The sequence below is a fragment of the Pongo abelii genome, chromosome 3 (assembly GCF_028885655.2).
Source record: "Pongo abelii isolate AG06213 chromosome 3, NHGRI_mPonAbe1-v2.0_pri, whole genome shotgun sequence".
In the NCBI taxonomy this organism is placed as follows: domain Eukaryota; kingdom Metazoa; phylum Chordata; class Mammalia; order Primates; family Hominidae; genus Pongo; species Pongo abelii.
In genome coordinates, this window is record NC_071988.2 from 38,684,623 (window position 1) to 38,709,391 (window position 24,769).

The 24,769-nt window shown below is 37.7% G+C and overlaps 1 protein-coding gene across 10 annotated transcripts in view; it reads right to left on the bottom strand.

The window, feature by feature from the left end:
• Window positions 1-24,769, bottom strand: part of RFC1 (replication factor C subunit 1) — a 77,321-nt gene that overhangs the window by 43,308 nt on the left and 9,244 nt on the right. For all 10 annotated transcript variants that reach the window (XM_063723804.1, XM_063723803.1, XM_063723807.1 and 7 more), the window contains exons 2-4: window positions 18,847-18,975; window positions 12,973-13,048; window positions 9,928-10,050 (exon numbers count right to left, since the gene is read on the bottom strand). In XM_063723804.1, coding sequence (XP_063579874.1) covers window positions 9,928-10,050; window positions 12,973-13,048; window positions 18,847-18,975 — 328 coding nt within the window. The remainder of the gene's footprint in view (window positions 1-9,927; window positions 10,051-12,972; window positions 13,049-18,846; window positions 18,976-24,769) is intronic.

The window sequence follows — 24,769 nt, forward strand, 5'->3', positions numbered from 1 at the left end:
TTTTATTAAGCATTAAACTACATACCAAGAACTTTATAATAAATTATCTTTAGTCAACTAGTCCCACCTCCTTATTCAATACATAGACCCGATTTTCCACATTTCTAACAAAAAAATAGACTAGACTTAAATACTTTCAAAATCGAGCAATGTTAATTCACCCTCTTTCTTTAGCGAATAGCAAAATACTATACTCCTTAGGAAAGTTTTTCCTTATATTAAGTCAAAATACTTCCCTGTGAATTCCACCTACTTTCCTTAATCTATCCACTGAACAGGGAGAAAAAGTTTATCTACTTTTTCCACATTCAGCCTCTGAAGACTGCCCTTATTTCTTCCTTACGTCCCCTTCTCTATAAATAGTAAAACAGTTTCAAGCCAATCAACATTTAGGTTACTGGGAAGATTAAATTTTTCTTGAAGGGCCGGACATGGTGGCCCATGCCTATAATCCCAGCACTTTGGGAGGCCAAGACGGAAGGATCACTTGAGCCCAGGAGTTCAAGACCAGCCTGGGCAAAAGAGCAAGACCCCATCTCTACAAATACAAAAAGACAAAATTTTAGAGGCTAAGTGCCCAGTGTAGCACCTAGCCATGTTACAGCCATTCAATAAATAAAAGTAGTATTCTCTGGGAAAAACAGTGCTGAACCAGAAGTCTAGAAAACTAAAATTCTAACCTAAGTTTGACTTACTATTTTTAATTAGCCATCTGGGTTTCACTGTGATCTTCTGTAAAATGTTGGACCAAACAAACTCTTAAGATTTTCCCCTTTACAATTTTATGACCCTATGGGTAGCCATATAGATTTTTTTAATATTATACACAATATTGGTAAAAATGTGATGAGTTTGTACTAATAAAAACACTAATTATAAAAGTGTAAATTAGTGTGACTTTTCTAGAAAGTAATTTGGTAGAACACACCCAGAACCTTAAAGAAGTTCATATCCTTTAGCATAGTAACTCTTGGAGATAATCAGAGGTGATGACAAATATTTACATATAAATTTAGTCTAGTCATCACACTATTAGGAACATGAAAAGTATAAGCAACTGAAATGCTTGAAATCGGGAAAATATTTATATAAATTATGGTCTAACTATGCAATGGACTCATGAAGCCATGAAAAATTAAGCCCAAATTTCAAGGCTGAAAAAAAAAAAAAACTCATGAGAATAGCAAAACGGCTGTCAAAAAAAACAAAATACATCACTCTGTTCTTTTATGTGCACCCCAATGTTATAGGTATAAACATCACCCCTAAAGGGGGAGGTTCTTGTTATGAGCCTCCTCTACCAGAGATCTCTTTACAATAGTGGAGGGTAACAGAGCCCTTCTCTGAATACATGAATTTAAATTGAACAATGTCTTCAAGCTATAGATCAAAAATATGTACTATAGCTAAACACAGGCATAATTTTATAAACATTTTTATAATTTCTGAGAAAAATTTAATTACACATGGTTCGCCAAAGAAAAAATATGGGAGTGTTCTACAAGATACTTCAAGTATGTTTTCATTGTGTTAAACAAAAATTGCAAACAAGGTTCCTTTTCTCTGTTAACTACAAAATAAACAGCTCTCTAGGCCCCTCAGAAGGTACGAGTAACTCTAGTAAAACACAGTTATGAAAAGAAAAAGGGAGGGTAATTCTCAATGACTGGCTCCCTTGCTTTAATACCTATTTAGTGCCCCCTGATTTGCCAATTTCCCCATACTCCTTACAGTTATGAGAATAACATTAAAAAAAGCAAATTCATGATCCTAAGCATTGAGATATTTCTCACAAATATAAGGGATTTCATATTTATTTTATAAATAAATACGGTACCCTATAAGCCACAGGCATATCTGAAAACACTGTCATCTTGCCTTGATGAAACCAGAACACTTGAAGAACGAGCAGTCCTACTGTTTCTCTACTATGACTTCTGAACTAGTTGTCTTAAAGTTCCTTTGCCCTTAACATTTTAAAGGCTATGCCAATATATTATGGAAAGAAGACAAAACAGGCCAAGAAGACAACTAGCTGCTTCCAACAGACAGTGACTTAACAGGTGTTGCTGTGAGGATCCTCATGTAAAATAAATATTTTACAATCCTACACAGTGTGTAGAGATGAAACATTCCAAATAAAGTTGTAGTTGTTCTTTTTTAACATTTGTTCTTGTTTTCTAATAAGCTTAAATTGGATTCCGCCTCATAGGAAGCCAAAGGCAAACTATGTTCTCTTCTCCCCAGAAACTTACAATAAAATAATGATAAACAGATCTAAGTCAAATTGAGGAGAACTGGTTGAAAATCATGAACAATTGAACACTTAGATTTTCCCTCTAGGATATCTGTCTTCTTGTAAAAACACCATTTATTTTTATTTATAGGCAACATAACCTCAAATGCGGTACCAACAACCAAGCAAACTAGCATTATCACATTATCCTACACACAGCAGAGGAATTGCCTGGGAGAGAAGATTGCTTTAACACTCTGTGTTAGATACATTCATTTATTTAGAAGAATAACAAAAGAGAAATAAAAAATGTGGGGGTCCATATAAAAATCTATTTAAAAGGCAGGAAGGAAAAATGTCTAATTCTGGAGTTCATACTGCTGAGAATCTGGCCTTTCCAAACAGACCTCTGAATTCTAATTCTGTGATTTTCTTTTCTTTGGTCTAGAATACACAAAAAGCAAATTAATGAAGAGATCCAGTTACGGGGATTAAAATAATTTATTTAGCAACAAAAACTAAAAAAGGAATCAAGGTGTTTAAAGCCTTTTTTCTATAAAGTTTCTTTTCAATATTTCCTTGAGTCAAAAATCTAAACCATCATTTTGGTTCCAGAGACAGAAAAAGATTCATGTATGTGCCAAGCCTTCAATAAATACTGGTTAAATTAAGTGGATGGAAGAGAAACTAAACATACCACTTTCGCCCATTTATGTGGTAAATCAGACATTCTATACATATCAGCATAAAATAAAACTAAGACTGCTCATCTTCAATCAAGAAACCAGAGATCTCATGATTCACTACAAATGAATCCTCTTAGACTCAAATAGAGTCAGTTATATTTTTAAAATAAACCTTATTTTATAATTCGTGGGGTCTAGTGAGGTAGCTGAGTAATGATAAATAAGAGAAAAAAGTACTGGCTTGAAATGCGATGTTATCCACCACACAGGTACCAAGTCCACTGGAATGCCTGAATAAGAAAAAGTGGGGGAAAAGCCTGGGCAGTTGGCCACATGTACATTACCCAAAGCTTCTTACAATTCTAAGGCATAAAATGGGCAATAGAAGGAAATCTGCCTGACCACAGAGTTAAGGGAGTGATTCTGCAATCAATGCAATTTCCCCACTGCCATTCACATACATCTTCCCCACACAAGAGGAGAGAACAGTGCTGGTCTCAGTATGAAAGCCAAGTATAAGTCATTTTGTATATTATTTTATTATTATATATTGTATTGTATATTATTAGTACTCAATGATATTTTCATCCCATAATCCTACTTCCTTGGCATTCAGGAATACAGTCCTATGTCTCTCATAGTTTCACAAGTGCCTGACAGCAAAGTACATGTCACCAGAACAGTCTGTTCATTTTCAAAGATGCTTCGGAACCTCAACATCTTAGTGTCTCATTATTTACTGTGCCCTTTTCAAATCTCCTTCCTCTCCATATGCCACTTAATTTTTTTCAGGTCCCATAATACACACTAATAAAAGAGAATTGAAGAACAAATTAGCAAAAAAGATTATAAGAAAGCATCTAGCTCTCATAAATATGTGCATTTGCAGATAAAATTGCTAAAGCACTATCAGTGACCTTTGAATCACCATATAAAATAGAAGCCCCTGAAGATTAAAGAAATGAAGTCCTAATTGTCAAAAAAGAGAAAGGCAGGTCCACAACCACAGAACTACAGAAGACAGGTTTAGTGACAAAGCTATACAGTAACATCATGAACTGGTCAGGAGCAGCATATGGCACTCAACTGAAGTAGACAAGGGCTCACTAAGCATAAACCAAGGCCTAAGCCTTCATTTATTCTGTGAGTTACCAGACTAGTAGGTGAAATGAATACTAAAAATGATATCTGGACTTAAAGTATCCACCAAATTCTCTTCTGATAAGAGGCAGGGTTTCTAACCTCCACGTTATGGACATTTGAAGCTGAGTAACTCTCTGTCCTGTGCATTGCGAGATGCTTAATGGCATGCCTGGCCTCTGCCACTTACATGCCGTGGCATCCCCTAGTTGTGACAATCAAAAATGTCTCCAGATATGGCCAAAGGCCCCTCAGAAGGCAATATCATTCTTGGTTGAGAAACACTGATTTATGGCAAGATAGAGAAATACAAAACAATAGTCATTACTAAGATTCATAAGTAATTAGACAGCTATTCATAAGAAACTAAACAGCTATATCCAGGGTGCTAATGATTATTCAAAGCAAATTTTGAAAAAAACTTTATTTGTCCCTTAATGCTAAACAATTTTAATAATGATTCAGGAAGAAACACAAAGATAAATCTATCAAATTTATAGAAGATATAAAACTAGATGACATGAAAAAATAAGTGTATGAGAGACATCCAAAGATCTACTAGATTCTTCTACTGGGCGGGAAGGAAGAAGGGAGGGTTAAGGCGTTAAGTTATGAAAAAGCAAGCTGTAGGCCAGGCGCAGTGGCTCACGCCTATAATCCCAGCACTTTGGGAGGCCAAGGCAGGCAGATCACCTGAGGTCAGGAGCTCAAGAGCAGCCTGACCAGCATGGAGAAAGCCCGTCTCTACTAAAAATACAAAATTAGCCGGGCATGGTGGTGCACGCCTGTAATCTCAGCTACTCAGAAGGCTGAGGCAGGAGACTCGCTTGAACCCAGGAGGCGGAGGTTGTGGTGACCCAAGATCACACCATTGCACTCCAGCCTAGGCAACAAGAGCGAAACTCCGTCTCAAAAAAAAAAAAAGAAAAAGCAAGCTGTAGAAATTTTACAATAAGATGCTACTCAAATAAGTGTGTGTGTGTGTGTGAATGAAACATTTACTTAGGTAATTTAAAATAATATTAATTTAAATCCCTCATCTTCAAAAATTCTAAATTTAGTTTCTTTTATACAGAATTTTAGTGTACAAATTATTAATTTTTGAACAAATATAATCAAAAAAATAATCACTTGAAGGAAATTTTCTACCTTTATCACTCTAGGTTCCCCAAAAACATCTAAGAGAAGCGCTCTATCATATACAGCATCTATACCTATTTGTCTGATACACAAAACTATATGTCTCTAAAAGTTAGCAAAGAGAATCTTACATACATCCCCAAGAATACTTTCTGCTACTATTTTCCAAAGTCACAAGTCACTGTTATTACATGGTAACCTGTCACCTAGAGAACACAATATCGCCAATTTTTTTCCCATTTAACACTCCTCAAATAATTTTAACTTCAGGAGTACTAACTGCCTCCAGAATTATATGCACAATTAAAATTACCAGTCAAACAATTCAGGACAGGAAAAACCCCCACCATTTTCGATCAAACAGCAGGCCCTGATGAAACCATAATAAAAGGTCAATCTTCGCCAAACAAGACTCAAGGTCTCTCACTTCATTAAACAGCTAAAAGTAAATATATTTACCCAGTACAACAAGTATTTGGGTTTTTACCAACCTTGAAGAACATTTTACTAGAGTCAATAGTTGGCTATAAAGATATTTATAAGCAGTTCTTTCCTTTTCCTGTAACTTGGGAAATTAATGTGGTTAAATTAGTTTTTAAAAACCAATAAATCCTAGTAGAAGACAGATCTAATCAAAGTGATGATGAAAAATATTTCTCATGGAGCGAAATGGAAAGCCTAAAAATCTGTATAACAATAATCTAAAAAGCTAGCTGTATAATAATATAAGTAAAAATACTTGAAACCTACATTTTTCCTAAATCTGTTTTTCATTGTTTATAAAGCACTATGCAATAGAAGTAAAATGCAAGCCACATATAAAATTTCAAATTTTCTCATAGCCACATTTTTAAAAGTAGAAAGAAACAAGTGAAATTAATTTTAACTGTATATTTTATCTAACCCAATAGATCCAAATTATTAGCATTTCAAAATGGGATCAATAACAAAAAATTAACAAGGTAGTTTACCTTTTTTGTGTAGGAAGTCTTTGAAATCAGTGTTTTTAAAATAAATTTTATTGTATATATCTAAAGTATACAACATGATGTCAGGGGATATATAGATAGTAAAATAATTACTATAGTGAAGCAAATTAACATACCCATCATCTCACATAGTTACTCATTTTATTTTTGTGGTAAGAGCAACTAAAATGTACTAATTTAGCAGGAATCCCAAATACAGTACAACTTTATTAACTATAGTCCTCATGTTATACATTAGATCTCTGGACTTGTTCATCCCACGTATCTGCTACTTTGTAACCTCTAATCAATATCTCCCCATGTCCTCCCCAACCCCCGCTCCCTCCGCAACCACTGTTGCGTTCTCTATTGACTTCTTAAGAGTCCGCATTATAAGTGGGATCATGCAATATTCTTCTTTCTGTGCCTGACATTTCACTTAACATAATGTCCACCAGGTTCATACATGCTGTGGCAAATGACAGACTCTCCTTCTTTTTTAAAGCCAAATAATATTCCATTATTATATATACCGCAATTCCTTCATCCATCCACCATCTGACACTTAGGTTGTTTCCGTATCTTGGCTATTGTGCATAATGCTGCAATGAATATGGGAGTGCACATAACTTTCTGAGGTGGTGATTTCATTTCCTTTATGTATATGCCCAGAAGAGAGATTGCTGGGTCATATGGTGGTTTTATTTTTAATTTCATTGGGCTCCTCCATGCTGTTTTCCAAAATGGCTGCACCAATCTACATTCCCACCAACGGTGTACAGGTTCCCTTTTCTGCACACCCTGAATAACGTCTATTATCCCTTTACTCTTTGATAATAGCCATCCTAACAAGTGAGGTGTTATTGCACACTGGTTTTGGTTTGCATTTCCCTAAGGATTAATGATATTAAGCACTTTTTCATATACCTGTTGGCCACTTTTATGCATTCTTTGGAGAAATGTCTATTCAGGTCCTTTACCCATTTTTAAATTTGATTGTTTGTTTTCTATTGAATTGTATGAATTATTCATACATTTTAGATATCAACCCCTTATCAGATATATGATTTGTAAATTTTTTCCCAATCTGTAGGTTGTCATTTCATTTTGTTGTTTCCTTTCCTGTGTGCAATCTGTGTGTATTTCACATTTACAGCATTCTCAATTCAGGCTAAAAGCACATTTCAAGCGCTCCATAGCCACAAATAACTAGTAGTTCCCACACTAGACCACACAAATCCATAACATAAGTGGGCCAAATATCATTTCCAAATTTCTAAAGCTCAATTACAAAATCAACAGAAAGCCCTAAGTAACTAAACAAATACAAAATGTCTTTAAAGGCAGATGTAGGCTTATAAGAAAGTCAAAATATAAGAATAACAGTTAATATTTATTGAGCATTTACTATTTTAGACCCTAAGTCAGACCCTATTTTAAATGCTTTTCAAGCATTATCTCATTTGATTATCACAAAGGCTGCTGATGCAGGTACTAGTGATGTCTCCATTTTACATATAAGTAAACTAAAACACAAGGAAAGTTAAGTAAACAAGGCCATGCTTTTAAACAGTATACATGCTATGCTGCAAGAAAAATGCCAATAGAACCAAGGGTTGTTTTTAAAATCAGAATACAGAAGATAAGAAAAGATAAAGTATACAATAATGAAGAAAAAATTCTATCTTTTGGAATTAACAGGTTTTTTAAAACTGAATCATGTCATATGATACTTTTCCACAAGAAGCTCCAATCTCCAGATAAACAATACAGTTTTAGATTAGAATTTTTACTTTTAAACTATTACACAAATATTGGGAACACTTATTCTATTTTATGGAATGAGGTATTGCCCAATTCTATTATATACACACACACATTTTATTTAACCTTATACTGGTAATATAAAACAAAAATATTTATGACCGAATATTGAAAAGTATGGTTTTAGCCTAACGTAAAGAGTAATGAAAGCATTGCTTTAACGTCAAGGATTTTCCAGTACTATATTAATTTGAAAAAGCTGCACTTTTCTTTTTTGAAACTCTTATATTTGTGATTTTATTATGCCAATCTTATTGTGGACTTTTTTTTAATAGTCTCATTCTCTTGTATGAAGGAAAGGGCTTATCTTCCTTCCATTCACCTATCATTTCAAACAATAAGGTATGAAAAGATAAAACAGGCAATAAAGCAAGCTTCTTCCCTACATCTCAATTCTAAGAAAAAAATAGAATAATGCATAATACTGAACACCACCTGAGACAGGTACATCATACCCCAAGATTTTTAGCTAAAACAAGAGGACAGTGTTTACTTTCACATGTATATGCTACTAGCAAATGACACAAATACTGCCTAATGTTCATAAAAAGTCCAGATAAAAAGTTGGACATCTCTTCAGAAAACAACATTCAAAAATTGCTCATCTTAATGGATGACTGGATACAGAAAGAAAAAAATTGCTTGTCTGAAATAACCAGTCCCATGTGAAAGAAAATCTGTGATCAGAGCTTAAATTGTCTGACCTTTTTGTTTACTTAAAATCACAAGATAACAACAGCCTTGATCCACAGTTGAAGGCCATGGCTGGCTGCACACTAACTTTGACGTTTTTCAGGGTGTCACTGGAAAGCCCTAACACACCACCTTCAGTTACATAATAAACCTATCACTATACTGTTCTTACTCTCCCCTCCCATGTATTCAAAACTTCACAAAGGTAGCCAGAGCTAAGAGGAGAGCCTCTTAATTTAAGAGTTCGTTTACACAATGTGCCTGGGCAGATATTTAGCAATAGCACAAAAAGGTTAAGAGTCAATCAGCCACCTGCCCATAACAAAGAAACATCTGTTTGGTAAAAATTTTCCAAAAAATATGTTCACATCACTTACTTTTTGTCTTTGATATTTTGAACAATTTCATCAACAAATGTTTCACGTAACCTACAAAGTTCACCTATGGACTTTGTTTTTCTTTTTATTTTTTCCTTTGGACTGCCTACTCAATGTGTCAGGCACGGAGTCTGGCCCTTTCATGTACATCATCCCATATTATTCCGGTTATGGTCTCCTCTAAGGGTTAACAATACTACAATCAAAATGACTTCACCACTAACTTATCTGAGTTTTTCTCCTAGGATGACAATATAACTCTGGGATCCTTACATAAAAGAACAATATCCATGAAACAATTGCTTACACAACAAAATATTTAAGATTAGCACATAATTATTTATAGTCCTTTGCACTTTCATTACTCTTAAAACAGATGTAACAGAACTAAATTTAAGTACAAAACAATCTTCTTTAAAAAACCCAATACTTAAATTTTTAGTGTCACCAGAGAATACAAGGAATTCAACATCCGTGCTAAATAATAAATCACAAATGTGAGTAATCACTCTACATTTAGATTATTGACTTTGGCCTGCCAGATAAAAAGCTTGCATTAAAAAAGTAGTTCTAAAACAACCCAATACTATTTTAATATGTGATTCAAGATTAAGCTTCAACTTATATGATTCAATACAAGCACTTAAAAAAAATTCCAAGAGCAATTTCCCTGTAATTGGTCCTTAATCCACTGGAAATGCAAAATGCAAAAGATGATCCCAGCCTTCCCTGACAAATATAACTCAACAAAGCAAAAAGGCAGTAGAAATTCCATTCAAAGTGAACAAGGTACATTTAGACACCAACAAAATACTCAAGAACATAACACACACGGCATCTCATACACCACAATGCAACCTTACCTGTTTCTGAAATGTATGTAACAGGATCCTGCCGTGAAATTTTACCAGGTTTAGAAGATACTGGCGGTTTTTCTGGTTGCTTTTTGGCATTTTTTACTGGCAACGTCTCCTCTGACTCTGAATCTGTATGTGAGAGAAAAATAAAACAAAACTTTAAAAAGAACTATTATAATATAGCGCATGTTTAAAGTAGTCATGGTGAACCAATTCCTCAAGGTCTTTTTCAAGGCACATGTCTTCTGTGAATTCTCACAGGTTACTTTTACTCAGTGTTAAGCCTATGTATTAGTTTCCTATTCCAGCTATAATAAATGACCAAAAACTTAGTGGCTTAAAACAACTAAGCCACTAAATTTATTATCTTCCAGTTCTGGCGGTTAGAGAGATGGCAAACATGGGTCTCATTGGGCCAGTCAAGGTACCAGCAGGGCTATGTTCCTTTCTGGATTTCTAAGAAAGAATTTTATTTGCTTTTTCCAGTCTCTAGTGGATGCCAGCATTCTTGGCTCAAAGACCCTTCCTCCATCTTCAAAGTCAGCAACATCAAGCGAAAGCCCTCATGTTGCCATCTCCCGGATCCTCTAATCTTCCTCCACAGTTAATCTCACTCTCTAAACCCTTTTTCTGCCTCCCTATTCCTTGTGACTACACTGAGCCCACCCAAATAATCCAGGATAATCTCCCTATTTTTTTTTCTTTTTTGAGACGGAGTCTCGCTCTGTTGCCCAAGCTGGAGTGCACTGGCGTGATCTCAGCTCACTGCAACCTCTGCCTTCCAGGTTCAAGTGATTCTCCCGCCTCAGACTCCCGAGTAGCTGGGACTACAGGCGCGTGCCACCACGCCCAGTTAATTTTTGTATTTTTAGTAGAGTCAGGGTTTTACTATGCTGGCCAGGCTGGTCTGGAACTCCTGACCTCAAGTGATCCGCCCGCCTCAGCCTCCAAAAGTGCTGGGACTACAGGCAAGAGCCACCGCGCCTGGCCTAATCTCCCTATTTTTAAGGTCATCTGATTAGCCATCTTAACACCATCTGTAACTTTTACTTCCCTTTGCCATATAACCTAATACAGTCACAGGTTCTAGGAATTAGGCTGTGGATATCTTCTGGGGCCATTATTCTGTCTACCACAGCCTAATCTCCCAGGGCACTTAAATATAAATCAGAACAAAGTGTGAGTACCTGGCACAGTGCCTGGTACAAAATAGATGTTTCATAAACTTTAGTGTCCTTCCTCTTCCCCTGCACCATGCATTTATAAATCCTGTCACACTGTAGTAAACTGTATCAAACAAATGTCCAGTTTCCCAACAAACAAAACTCCTGAGGAAGAGGAACGTGTACTTCTTTCAAATTCTTTACAATATAGAGCAATAAAAGGCACAGAGTAAACACTTAAGTACTTTCAGAATTCAGAACCTTTGATAGTACTGTGAAAATCTTGACAACCCTTCTTTAGGCACATTTTTTATTTTAAGAATTCACACCAGAAGGCCGGGTGTGGTGGCTCATGCCTATAATCCCGACACTTTGGGAGGCCGAGGCAGGCAAAATCACCTGAGGTCAGGAGTTCGAGACCAGCCTGGCCAACATGGTGAAACCCCTTTTCTACTAAAAGCTACAAAAATTAGCCAGGCATGGTGGTGGGCACCTGTAATCCCAGCTACTTGGGAGGATGAGGCAGGAGAATCGCTTGAACCCAGGAGACAGAGGTTGCACTGACCCAAGATCGTGCCATTGCACTCCAGCCTGGGTGACAGAGCAAAACTCCGTCTCAAAAAACAAATCACACCAGATAAAAACAAAACAGAGAGAATTAATACAGATCTTGTCCACAAAAGCAAAAACTGAAACTTTCTGAATTCTATCATTTTACCATCATTTTGTGCATCATAAAAGACATGCAAAAAAATTCATATTCCCTATTTTAAAATTACGTTAAAAAAAGCCTTTAAATTGTGTTTATTCCTTTTTAAATGCAACCCAAAAAAGCCAGATCTTTCAATAAAGCACAAAAATTAAATTTCAGATCTCTGCTTTAAAAACAGTATTCCGAAGGCACTATTTTTCAAATTTAACTTCCAACAACCTCAACTGGAAAAGAAATTAATACAAGTATTTTTAAAAATAATAGGGCCAGAGGCTCATGCCTGTAATCCCAACACTTTGAGAGGCCGAGGAAGGCGAATTGCTTGAGGCCAGGAGTTTGAGACCAGCCTTGTCTACATGGTGAAACCCCATCTCTAATAAAATTATAAAATTACATCTCTACTAAAATTATAAAAATTAGCTAGATGTGGTGCTGCAAGCCTCTGGTTCCAGCTACAGGTGGCCGAAGCGCAAGAATCGCTTGAACCTGGGAGGTAGAGGTTGCAGTGAGCCAAGATCGCACCACTGCACTCCAACCTGGGCAACAGGGCAAAACTGTCTCTAAATAAATTAATTAAATTAAATAAAAACACATATATCACATTCAAAATAAGTTTGACAAATGCTGCATACCATATCACTTTCTGAAGGAATCTTTAATACAAACATATTTTGGTTCTGATAAGTTCTATAATAAAATAAAATTGTTTGAAATTTTACTTGAGCATACAGCCCTCTTCTCACAGCACTTATTAACATCTCAGAGAGGTATGTATCTCAGAACATAGTTTATTTATTTATTTTTAATTTTTTGTTTTTTCTTGGGACAAAGTCTCACTACCCAGATTGGAGTGCAGTGGCGATCTTGGCTCACTGCAACCTCTGCCTCCAGGGTTCAAACAATTCTCATACCTCAGCCTCCCGAGTAGCTGGGATTGCAGGCACGTGCCACCACGCCCAGCTAATTTTTGTATTTTTAACAGAGAAGGGGTTTCACCATGTTGGCCAGGCTGGTCTCGAACTCCTGACCTCAAGTCATCTGCCCGCCTTGGCCTCCCAAAGTGCTGCGATTACAGGCATGAGCCACTGCACCCATCCTTAGAACACAGTTTAAAGCACTGTTCTAAGGGATATACAATAACTTTAAAACTTTAAAGCTCCTCAGAAGAAATATTACCTGAATCATAGATGATCCTCTTTTTCTTGCTTGGTTGCTTTTGTTTGAAGTCATCCTCTTTACGGGAGCTATTTACCTATAAACATCACAATATAATTAGAACATAAAGAAGCCTATATAACTATCTTTTTTTTTTTTTTTTTTTTGAGATGGAGTCTCGCTCTGTCATCCAGGCTGGAGCGCAGTGGTGCAATCTCACTGCCAGCTCCGCCTCCCGGGTTCATGCCATTCTCCTGCCTCAGCCTTCTGAGTAGCTGGGACTACAGGAACCCGCCACAACGCCCGGCTAATTTTTTGTATTTTTAGTAGAGACGGGGCTATCCTTTTTTCTCGTTAGATTTGGGCTCAGTTGTTTTAACCAGGGGGAGTTTTGCATCCCCGCCCCCCCCAGAAGGCATTTGTCAATGTCTAGAAACATTTTTACTTGTCACAAATGGGGGTAGGGAGGTTTACTGTCATGTAACAGGTAGATCAGGGATGCTACTAAACATCCTACAATGCACAGGACAGTCCTCCACAACAAAGAATTCTCCAGCCTAAACTGTCAGTAATATATCCTTATTGGCTAAAAATAGGCCAGACAGTAACTGTACCACAATGGGAAAAAAATTATTACAGAAAACGCTATATTATTATTCAGCTCCACTTTCAACACTAACCTATGTATACAACAAAGAATAAAAGGATATCACATATTACCAGGCAAGTGCTTCCTGAAAATGAAAAGACAGAAACAGGAATAAATGCTAAGCTAGTGGCCTACCACTAGCCAATGCCTGTTAGGAAACTAAATAGAACCAGCCAGGCTCAGTGGCTCACACCTGTAATCCCAACACTTTGGGAGGCCGAGGCGGGCAGATCACCTGAAGTCAGGAGTTCAAGACCAGCCTGACCAACATGGAGAAACTCTGTCTCTACTAAAAATACAAAATTAGCCAGGCGTGGTGGTACATGCCTTTAATCCCAGCTACTCGGGAGGCTGAGGTAGGAGAATCGCTTGAACCTGGAGAGCAGAGGTTTCAGTAAGCCAAGATCGTGCCATTGCATGCCAGCCTGGGCAACAAGAGCAAAATTCCGTCTCAAAAAAAAAAAAGTACTAAATAAAACCAATGCAAAAGGTATTATTATATATTTTGTAGTTAAACATCACATTTCTAACATATTCAAATTTTCTCAGAAAGCATCAAGAAGGCAGACAGTGAAAAAACTGATTGTAATCAATTATAAGGTAGAAATAGAAACTATTTCTATCCATTATAATAAAACTTCAAAAACATAAGAACAATCAACTAGCTTGCAAGAAAATGGAACAAATGAGCAATTATAATTTATATATACCACTGGATTAAGGACAGAGTCAGAATCAATTACAACTCAAAAGTAAGAGAAGAAGGTATCAAGTAAAGGAGAAAGCCACAGGAAGAAATCCCAAATTCTGCCTGTAAACTTTACCCAAATCTCTGGCTATCTCCTGAGTTATACATATGTAGAACAACTCCTATAGCTTTGCTAAGGTTAAAAGAATTGAATAAAGATTTCAGCTGCTGCTCATTACAGGGGAGGCAGGAGTTTGGAGCTTGAGTACAGCCAAGATCAATGCCTGATAAACCAAAAGAATCAACATTCTTTGAAGGAATATAACAGGATCCAAAGTTCCTACACTGTATCATTCACAATGTCCAAGATAAATCCAAAATAACTAGAACATGCAAAGAGGAAATGTGACCTGTGGAGGCTAATTTCATATGTGAACCTGACTGAACCACAAGATGTCCAGATATTTGGTCAAACATCATATTAGGTGTTTCTACAAGGATGTTTTTGAATGAGCTTAATATTTAAATCAACTGACTAAGTAAAGCAGACTGCCCTCCCTAATGGCATTAAGCCTCATCTAATCAGCTGAAAGCCTGAAAAGAACAAAGGCCAACCCTCTGCTGAATGAGAGGGAATTCCTCCTGCCCGACTGCCTTAGAGCTGGGACATCTCTGGGACACTTTCTTCCTGCCGTTGGACTCCAACTAAAACATCAGCTCTACCAATTCTTGGTAATAAATCTCTCTATGTATACACACATACATCCTATTGGTTCTGTTTCTCTACAGAACTCTATAATACAGATTTTGGTACCAAGAAATGGGGTACTACTGTAAAACAAACAAACAAACAAAAACAAAACCTAAAATACAGAAGTGACTTTGGAAATGGGGAGAAGCTAGACGTTTTCTAGCATGCAGAAAAAGCCTAGACTGCCATGAAGGAACTGCTGGTAGAAATATGAACGTTAAATGTAATAACAATGAGAGCTGACGAAGAAAAGAGAAGAGCTAGAGAAGAAGCCTCTTTTATCTCAGAGAATACATATATCATCATGAACAGAATGTTGGTATAAATATGAATGTTAAAGGCCAACCTGGTAACGTTTTACATGGAAATGAGAAAGAGTTTATTGGAAATTGGAAGAAAGACAATTCTTATTATAAAGTGGCACAGAACTTGGCCAAGTTGTGTCCTAGTGCTTTGTGAAAGATGGAACCTGTGAATGATGAAATCAAGTATTTAGCTGAGGAGATTTCAAAGCAAAATCTCGAAGACGCGGCCTGAGTCCTCCTGACTGCTTGTAGTCAAATGCAAAAAGGAAGAGATGAACTAAAGAAGAAACTGGTCAGCCAAAATGGACTAGAACTTGAAGATTTGTAAAATTCTCAGCCTGTCCATATTTCAAAAAATAAAAAAGCAAGTTCTAGGCCGGGTGTGGTGGCTCACGCCTGTAATCCCAGCATTTTGGGAGACAGGCCAATCACTTCAGGTCAGGAGTTTGAGACCAGCCTGGCCAATATGGTGAAACCTCATCTCTAGGAAAAATACAAAAAATTAGCTGGACATGGTGGCACGCGACTATAGTCCCAGCTACTCAGGAGGCTGAGGCAGGAGATTCACCTGAACCTGGGAGGCGGAGGTTGCAGTGAGCCGAGATTGCACCACTGCACTCCAGTCTGGGCAACAGAGCAAGACTGTTTTAAAAAAGAAAAGAAAAAGCGTGTTCAATAGCAAGGGTGTAGCTGGAGTATCACTTGATAAAGAGATTATGGGATTATACAGGCAAAAACACTGTCAGTTTGAATTGAAGAGGATGGAGAAAGGACAAAATCAAAGAAGGTTGTCAGACTTCTGAGATTCCAGTGACAGGACAACACGGCTATTCTTCAAGAAAAGGGAAGAATGGCCCCAAAAGCAATTCAGAGATCAACCATCAGAACTGCCTCTTCAAAAGATGGAGCTTGGTTTCAACAGATGAGACAGCCACCACCCAAAGCCTTGTGGGCAGGATGGCCCAGCAGAGCTGCAGAAGCAGGACAGCTGCCTGTGGCTGTGGGGGTAGGGCCACTAACCCAGTGGGTCTAGAGGGCAGGGCATCAAGCCAAAGAGTATTATTTTCAAGGCTTATGTTCTGATGGAATTTGCCTTGCTAGGTTTTGGACTTGTTTGGGATCCATCACCCCTCCCTCCCTTCTGATTTCTCCTCTTTGGAATGGTAATGTCTATCCTATATGTCTATTCTACTATCATATTTTAGAAGCACATTCCTTATCTGGTTTCACTGGTTCACAGCGAAAGAGAAATTTTGCATCAGGGTGATTCATACCTCAAGTATCACCCATATCTGATTTGGATGATATTTACATGAGACTGTGGACTTCAGACTTGATGCTGAAATGAGTTAAGACTTTGGAGGCTGTTAGGATGGAATGAATGTATTTTGCATGCAAGAAGGACATAAATTCTGGGTGGCCATGGATGGAATGTTATATCCTGAATGTCTGTGTCCCCAAAACTCACATGTTGAAGCCCTAACCCTCAGGGTGGCTATATTTGGAGGTGGAACCTCTAAACAAGTAATTAAGGATAAATAAAGTTGTAAGGGTGGGGCTCTGATCTGACAGGATTCACATTCTATAAGAACAGACACCAGAGTGCTCATTCAATCTCTATCTCTCTTTCTCCACCAGTGCTCAATCTCTCTCCACCTATATGCACTAAGAAGAGGGTATGTGAGCACAACGCAAGAAGGCGGCCATGTACAAACCAGGAAAAAGGCCCTCACAGACACCTAATCAGCCAGTACCATCTATTCTACAGTATTTTGTTATGGTGGCCTGAACTAACACACGACCCAAAGAATCAGGACAAAAGGCACTTAATGAAGACCAATCTTGATACAACCCAGATGTCAGAATTAGCAGATAAGAATTTTAAAGCAGCTACTAGGCCGGGCACGGTGGCTCACACCTGTAATCCCAGCACTTCGGGAGGCCAAGGCAGGTAGTTCACCTGAGATCGAAGTTTGAGACCAGCCTGGCCAATACGGAGAAACCCCAACTCTACTAAAAATACAGAATTAGCCGGGCATGGGGGCTCATGCCTAAAATCCCAGCTACTTGGGAGGCTGAGGCAGGAGAATCGCTTGAACCCAGGAGGCAGAGGTTGCGGTGAGCCGAGATCGTGCCATTGCACTCCAACCTGGGCAATAAGAGCAAAACTCCATCTCAAAATAAAAAATAAAGCAGCTACTATAATTACACTCAAAGACATAAAAGAGAGAAATTAAAGCTAAGAAAAAGAAATAAATGAAAATTCTAGAATTGAAAAATACAATATGTAAAATAAAAATTCACTAGATAGCCTTAACAGTAAATTGGTGATAAAAGAATAATCAATGAACTTAAAGACAGAAAAAGAGAAAGTACTCAATCTGAAAAAAAGACTGATAAAAATGAACAAGGCTCAATGATCCGTGAGATAATATCAAAACTCTAACGTTTATGTAATTGTAATTCAAGAAGAGGAGAGAATGAGGCAGAAAAAATATTTGAAGAAATTATAGCAAAATGTTCCCAATTTTGATAAAAGATATAAATTTACCAATTAAAGAAGCTCAGAAACCAAAAACAGGATAAACAAAAGAAAACCACACTCAGGTAAGCCATAGTCAAACTGCTGAAAACCAAAAATTAAAAAATTCTTTAATGAACCATGAGAAAAATAACACACATGAGAAAACAATATCAATGACTGGAGGCATCTCATCAGACAAACTAGAAGCCAAAATACAGTGGAACATCTTTAAAAGGCTTAAATTTTTTAAAAAACAGTCAATCCAAAATTCCATATCCAGCAAAAATAACCTTCAAGAATGAAGGCAAAATAAAGACATTTTCAGATTAACAAAAACTTACAGAGGTTTATCACCAACAGACCTACACTACAAAAAATGCTAAACAAAATTTTTCAAGTTGAAAGAAAATGATATTAGATGAAAACTCAGATCTTCAGTGAGAAATGAAAAGCATCAGAAATAGCAAATACGTGCATAAAATAAAAAAAGCAATTTTTGCCTTAATTTTTTTAAAAAATACACATCTATTTAAAGCAAAATTACATTGAATTGTGCAGTATTAACATATGTAGGTGTAATATATATGACAACTAGGGCATAAAGAATGGAGTGACTGGCCAGCACGGTGGCTCACGCCTGTAATCCCAGCACTTTGGGAGGCCAAGGCGGGCAGATCACGAGGTCAGGAGATTTGAGACCATCCTGGCTAACACGGTGAAACCCCGTCTCTACCAAAAAACAGAAAAAATTAGCTGGGTGTGGTGGTGGGCGCCTATAGTCCCAGCTACTCGGGAGGCTGAGGCAGGAGAATGGCATGAACCCAGGAGGCGGAGCTTGCAGTCAGCCGAGATTGCGCCACTGCACTCCAGCCTGGGCGACAGAGCAAGACTCTGTCTCAAAAGAAAAAAAAAAAAAATTATAAGAACTGAGTTTATTTTACATTTCATTCAATGCAAAATTATATCCGGAAAACTAACCTTGATTTCTTTTATTCCTTTCTTTGCTTTTAAAGTTTCTTCATCAGACTTTGTTTTCTCATTCTTCTTTACTGTTTCACTTACAAGTTTCTTTCCACTTGGTATTACTCCAAAGAATTTCCGAATGTCCTAAAAGAAAAAACAGGAGATTCATGAATAAACATTAACTGCATAAAATTATAATTTCAATTGTAAGATGGGACAGCTTTATATACACACTGGGTTACCCTGAGTAATTTTTCCATACCAAGATAGTTCCACGAATATAGTAGCTTCCTTTTCATGTGCAAAAGTTAACTGATAACTTTACCTGAGTTAAGAATAATTTGTCGGCCAGGCGCAGTGGCTCACGCCTGTAATCCCTCCACTTTGGGAGGCCGAGGCGGGTGGATCACTTGAGGTCAGGAGTTCAAGACCAGCCTGGCCAACATGGTGAAACCCCATTTCTACTAAAAATGCAAAAAATTAGCTGGGCATGGTGGCAGGTGCCTGTAATTCCAGCTACTTGGGAGTCTGAGGCAGGAGAATTGCTTGAACCCAGGAGGCAGAGGTTGCAGTAAGCCCAGGTCACACCACCGCACTCCAGCCTGCCTGGGCGACAAAGCAAGACTCCATCTCAAAAAAAAAGAATAATTTGTCTAATAAAAAGTAATATAAATTCTCAGAATCAGGCCAAAAACAGCCAAAATAAGCAAGTGATATTTTTGCTAATAACATCAGAGTTATTAAAGAGGCAAGTGGCAGTTACTTATTATTGATCATGCATGCACACACACATCCACATCCCATCATCCCAGGCATAGCTGGGGAGAAGACAAAGTTGGAGAATATGATCCTTGTCTGTGGAACGTATACTCCAGTCTGAAAGAAGAATAACTCTCACAACCCTAATCATTCCTAGCAACTAAAAACCTTCAAATTGTTTTCCTTTATATGATTTTTCAACATCCTGAAGAAAAAAAACATTTGATGCTTATTACAATATGCTCTTTAATTACCCCTGTGTTAAACCACAGAATTCAAATTAATCACACTGAAACATTTACAATGTAATTTACAATTAAAATCACTCACTTTTCCTAACCTTTGCATAGTCTTCCCCACCTCTCTAAAATTTAGTTTAAGAAACTGTGGTATAGAGGAAAGGGAACAGACCTTAGAATCAGAAGCCTTAATTCAAATCTGTGCTCTAGTGCTTTTTACCTGTGTGATCTTGGGCAAGCTACTTTATCTGTTTTCTCCTCAGTAAAGTGGGACTAATACTGACCCTTTATGTGGATTAATTATGCATCTACCACAATTCTGGCTCAGTAAAAATCTTCCCCTCACCTCATTTCTGAACTATCATCCCTTCATATTACTGAAACACTCTGTTTATCATTATCTCTGCTTATAGAGAAGGGTGTAAGAAGAAAAAATAATGACAACGTAGGATCTGAATTCCAAAGAACTGGATTTAAGAACCACCTGTATCATTTTCCCTCTTCCTATCCTTGATGGTTGTAATCACCAGTTTTTATCACTTTTTATCCCTACAACCTACCTCTCTTTATTGCATGAGAGAAATGCCTATAAAAGTACTTTGTAAAGTGTAAGAAAAGTTAGCAATTATTTCCTAGATCCTGACAATAATTGTCATACTCTTACAATGTCAAAAATCCCAAATAAGTGTGACACACACACACAAATAACTTTGAGGCTAAGCCAATAAACAAAGCAGATAATTGAAGTACATCGCATGTTAAATAATTTTTTTTAAGGCCAGGTAAGGTAGCTCATGCCTGTAATCCCAGTACTTTAGGAGGCCAGTGCGAAAGGATCACTTGAGGCCAGGAGTTCAAGACCAGCCTGGTCAACATGGTGAAATCCCATTTCTACTAAAAATACGAAAATTAGCCAGGCACGGTGGCGCATGCCTATAATCCACCTGCTCTGAAGACTGGAGCACGAGAATCACTTGAACCTGGGAGGCAGAACTTGCAGTGTGGCGAGATTGCACCACTGCACTCCAGCCTGGGCAACAGAACGAGACTGTCTCAAAAAAAAAAAAAAAAAAAAAAAAAAAATTAAAAAATTTAAAAAAATTTAAAAAAAAAAAGATTAAAGACTTCTCTGGCTTTACATCCTCTTTTGTAAATCTCCTAGTTACAAATCCATCCTAATTAAGTCTAAGTTTAAAAGATACTGCTTACAGAATGGGTGTCTCAGCTATGAAACTGAGACATCTGTATCAGATGCTAAAAAGGAGAAGAACAATAAAGAAAACCACAGTTTTTCCTATAATTACAGAGAATCAAGTCTGAGGCTGACAACTACTTTATTGCTTCTGGAGCAAATGAGTTTCATATCAGTTTCACTTTTGAAATTACAGTGATTCTTCACTCAAACAATCATGACTGTTCTAAGTGAGCTCATAGATGGAAACATTTTAAAAATAAAAAGTAGTGATTGTTTAAACACATACAAAGACAGAGTGATAGTGCCATGTGTGCCATGGAAATAACCAAACTGTAAATTAATAATCTGGTTAAAGCAAGTGGTGGTTTTCAACCTGTTTTCAGACCAAAAATGCTTAAAACTGAGAAGAGAAAGAAAACAAAATGTAATTCAGGAAACAGAGCCACTGTTAACACTGAGCTGTCTGGTTTTTGTCTGTACAAAAATCTGCACTGCCACTCCTTAGCACTGTTACACCATTTCCTCCCTACGTAATTATTTCCACTCACATCCTCCTTTCTTTCCTTTTGCATTACTTTACCCTACTCCCCTAAACTCCCCCATACTCTGACGGCAACGTAAGAGTTAAAGAAATTGCAGCATCGTAACCTAACTCAGTATACACTAAAAATCAAAGCTTTTAGAAAATAATTTTCATCAGAATGGAAGCCATTCTACTCATACTTTTTTAGAACTATCTCCAATGTGAGCAGCCATCTGGAGTATAAACATCTAAGAGGCAAAGGTCAGCAATTTGTCCTTAATTTATAGCACGTGACTTCACCTGACTTTTCCAATTAACATTTGCTGTCCAGTGTTCTAGACCTTCAAAGACTTCATGAAATGCAGAAAAACAAGTCTAACTCCCAAATAATGAATCTAAACACTTCTCTTGCCTGCACAGAATAATTCTTGTTGAGCATATGAGTGGAGAAAGGAACAAATATTTACATTGATTTTTCAATCTTGGCAAGTGGAAGACCCTCAAAGCAGAACATCAAGGCCAAAAACCATCCCTAAAGAAAGGTAGATTTTACTACACAAAAAGTGCCATAAACAAAGTTAAAATGCAAGCAACAGAGCTGGGGACTGTGGTGCACACCTACAGTCCCAGTACCAGAGAGGCTGAGACAAGAGGATTGCTTGAACCCAGGAGTTCAAGTTCAGCCTGGACAACATAGTGAAACTATCACAAAAAAAAAAAAAAAAAAGCAACTAACTTAAAAATATCTACAACAGGCTGGACACAGTGGCTCACGCCTGTAATCCCGGCACTTTGGAGGCCGAGGCTCAAACTGCTTGAGACCAGCAATTTGAGACCAGCCTGGCCAATACAGCAAAACCCCATCTCTATTAAAAATACAAAAATTGGCCATGTGTGGTGGCGCACGCCTGTAATCCTAGCTACTCAGGGGGCTGAGGCACAAGAATCACTTGAACCTGGGAGGCAGATGTTGCAGTGAGCCAAGAATGCCCCTTTGCACTCCAGTCTGGGTGACAGAGTGACACTCATCTCAAAAAAAAAAAAATATATATCTACAACAGGCCAGGTGTGGTGGCTCACACCTGTCATCCCAACACTTTGAGAGGCCAAGGCGGGAGGATCATTTGAGCCCAAGAGTTTAATACCAGCCAGGGCAACACAGGGAGACCCCCATCTCTACAAATTAAAAAAAAAAAAAAAATCAGCCTAGTGTAGTGACACATGCCTGCATGCCTGTAGTCCCAGCTACTCAGGAGGCTGGGGTGGCACTTGTGCGCCAAGAGTTTGAGGCTGCAGTGAGCCATGACCATCACACCACTGTACTCCAGCCTGGGCAACAGAGCAATACCCTAACTTAAAACACAAACACACACACACACACACACACACACAACATGTAAAAGGGTTCCTACAAATCAATAAAAGATAACCTAACCAACAGAAAAAATAAATAAAAGCTCCGAATAGGGAAAGTATAAAAGAAATGCAAATAGCCAACACACATAAAAAATGCTAGATGTCACAAATAAGCAAAAACGTTAAAACTTGATCATTTTCCCCTAAGTTTTAAAAGACTGATAATGCCCATATCTGTCAAGGATGTGGGGAAACAGATGCTCATGCACTATACTGCTGATAAAAGTAAAAACTGGTATAACCTTGGCCGGGCGCAATGGCTAACCCCTGTAATCCCAGCACTTTGGGAGGCCGAGGTGAGTGGATCACGAGGTCAAGAGATCGAGACCATCCTGGCCGACATGGTGAAACCCCATCTCTACTAAAAATACAAAAATTAGCTGGGCATGGTGGCACACACCTGTAGTCCCAGCTACTTGGGAAGCTGAGGCAGGAAAATCGCTTGAACCCGGGAGGTGGAGGTTGCAGTGAGCCGAGATCATGCCACTGCACTCCAGCCTGGTGACAGAGCGAGACTTCACCTCAAAAAAAAAAAAAAAAAAAAAAAAAACTGGTATAACCTTTATGGAAGGCAATCTAGCCACACTTACCAAAATTTTAAAGGTACATACCCTTTGCCCAGTAATTTCATTTCTAAAAGAAATGGTAGGCAGGGCGTGACGGCTCACGCCTGTAATCCCAGCACTTTGGGAGGCCGAGGCGGGTGGATCACGAGGTCAGGAGTTCCAGACCGGCCTGACCAACATGGCAAAACCCCATCTCTACTAAAAATACAAAAATTAGCCGGGCTTGGTGGTACGTGCCTGTAATCCCAGCTACTCAGGAGGCTGAGGCAAGAGAACAGCTTGAGCCCAGGAGGTGGAGGTTGCTGTGGGCAAAGATCACACCACTGCACACCAGCCTGGGGAAAAAGTGCAAAACTCCGTCTTAAAAACAAAAAAATTCATTGAACACATGAATGGTTATTTCTCAGGCCACTGACCTTCACAACTGCACTCAGAAAGAGAGGTTCTTGATTATGTAAACCAAAATTAATGGTAGATTTGTTTTTAAAGATTATGTATTAAAAGAATCTTTAATTGGGATTAACTTTGTGCTATGACTTTACCTAAGAAATTTTAAGAAGGTATTAAATTAATGCTGATCATATATTATTTCTGAGCTAAGTTAATAAAACTGAGTTTCTATAATTGATTTTCTATTACTCTCATATTACAACATTGTGGCTACAAAAAACAAAAATATACTTTCACTTTTAGTAGGACATTTCCTCTTCTTTAAAATTTATTTTAAGTCAAACAAATAACTTTTTAAAGAAATCAGAAATATCTCTAGATTTATAATTGATGTTACTAATTTAACAGTCTAGCATGTGTCTCAAAAACTTCTCTGAGGAAAACACTGGTGAGTGAAATATAAGTGTGGTCTGAAAAACCTTTCAACAGTAACAAGTTCTAGCTAGGAAGAATTTTAAGAGCCCGCATCAACTTTTTTCATTCAATCATTCATTTATCCATTCAAGAAATATTTACTCGGAGCCTTTTATGGACCAAGAACTATTCTTGATGCTTGGGATAAACAAAAGAGGCTAGGTCTCTGTTCTTGTGAAGCTTTCATTCTACTTTCTGTTCCTAATCTTTCTTTAATCCGTCTTTAGAAAACAAAGCAAAGCATAGAAAAGAAAGAACAGATGAAATAAGGCACACTGAGGGAACAGAAATAGAGAATAGAAACTACTTCCCCTACTCACCCCAGTATCTGTTAAGTCTACCTGAGAGGCCACTCCCATGACAGCAAAAAGACCCA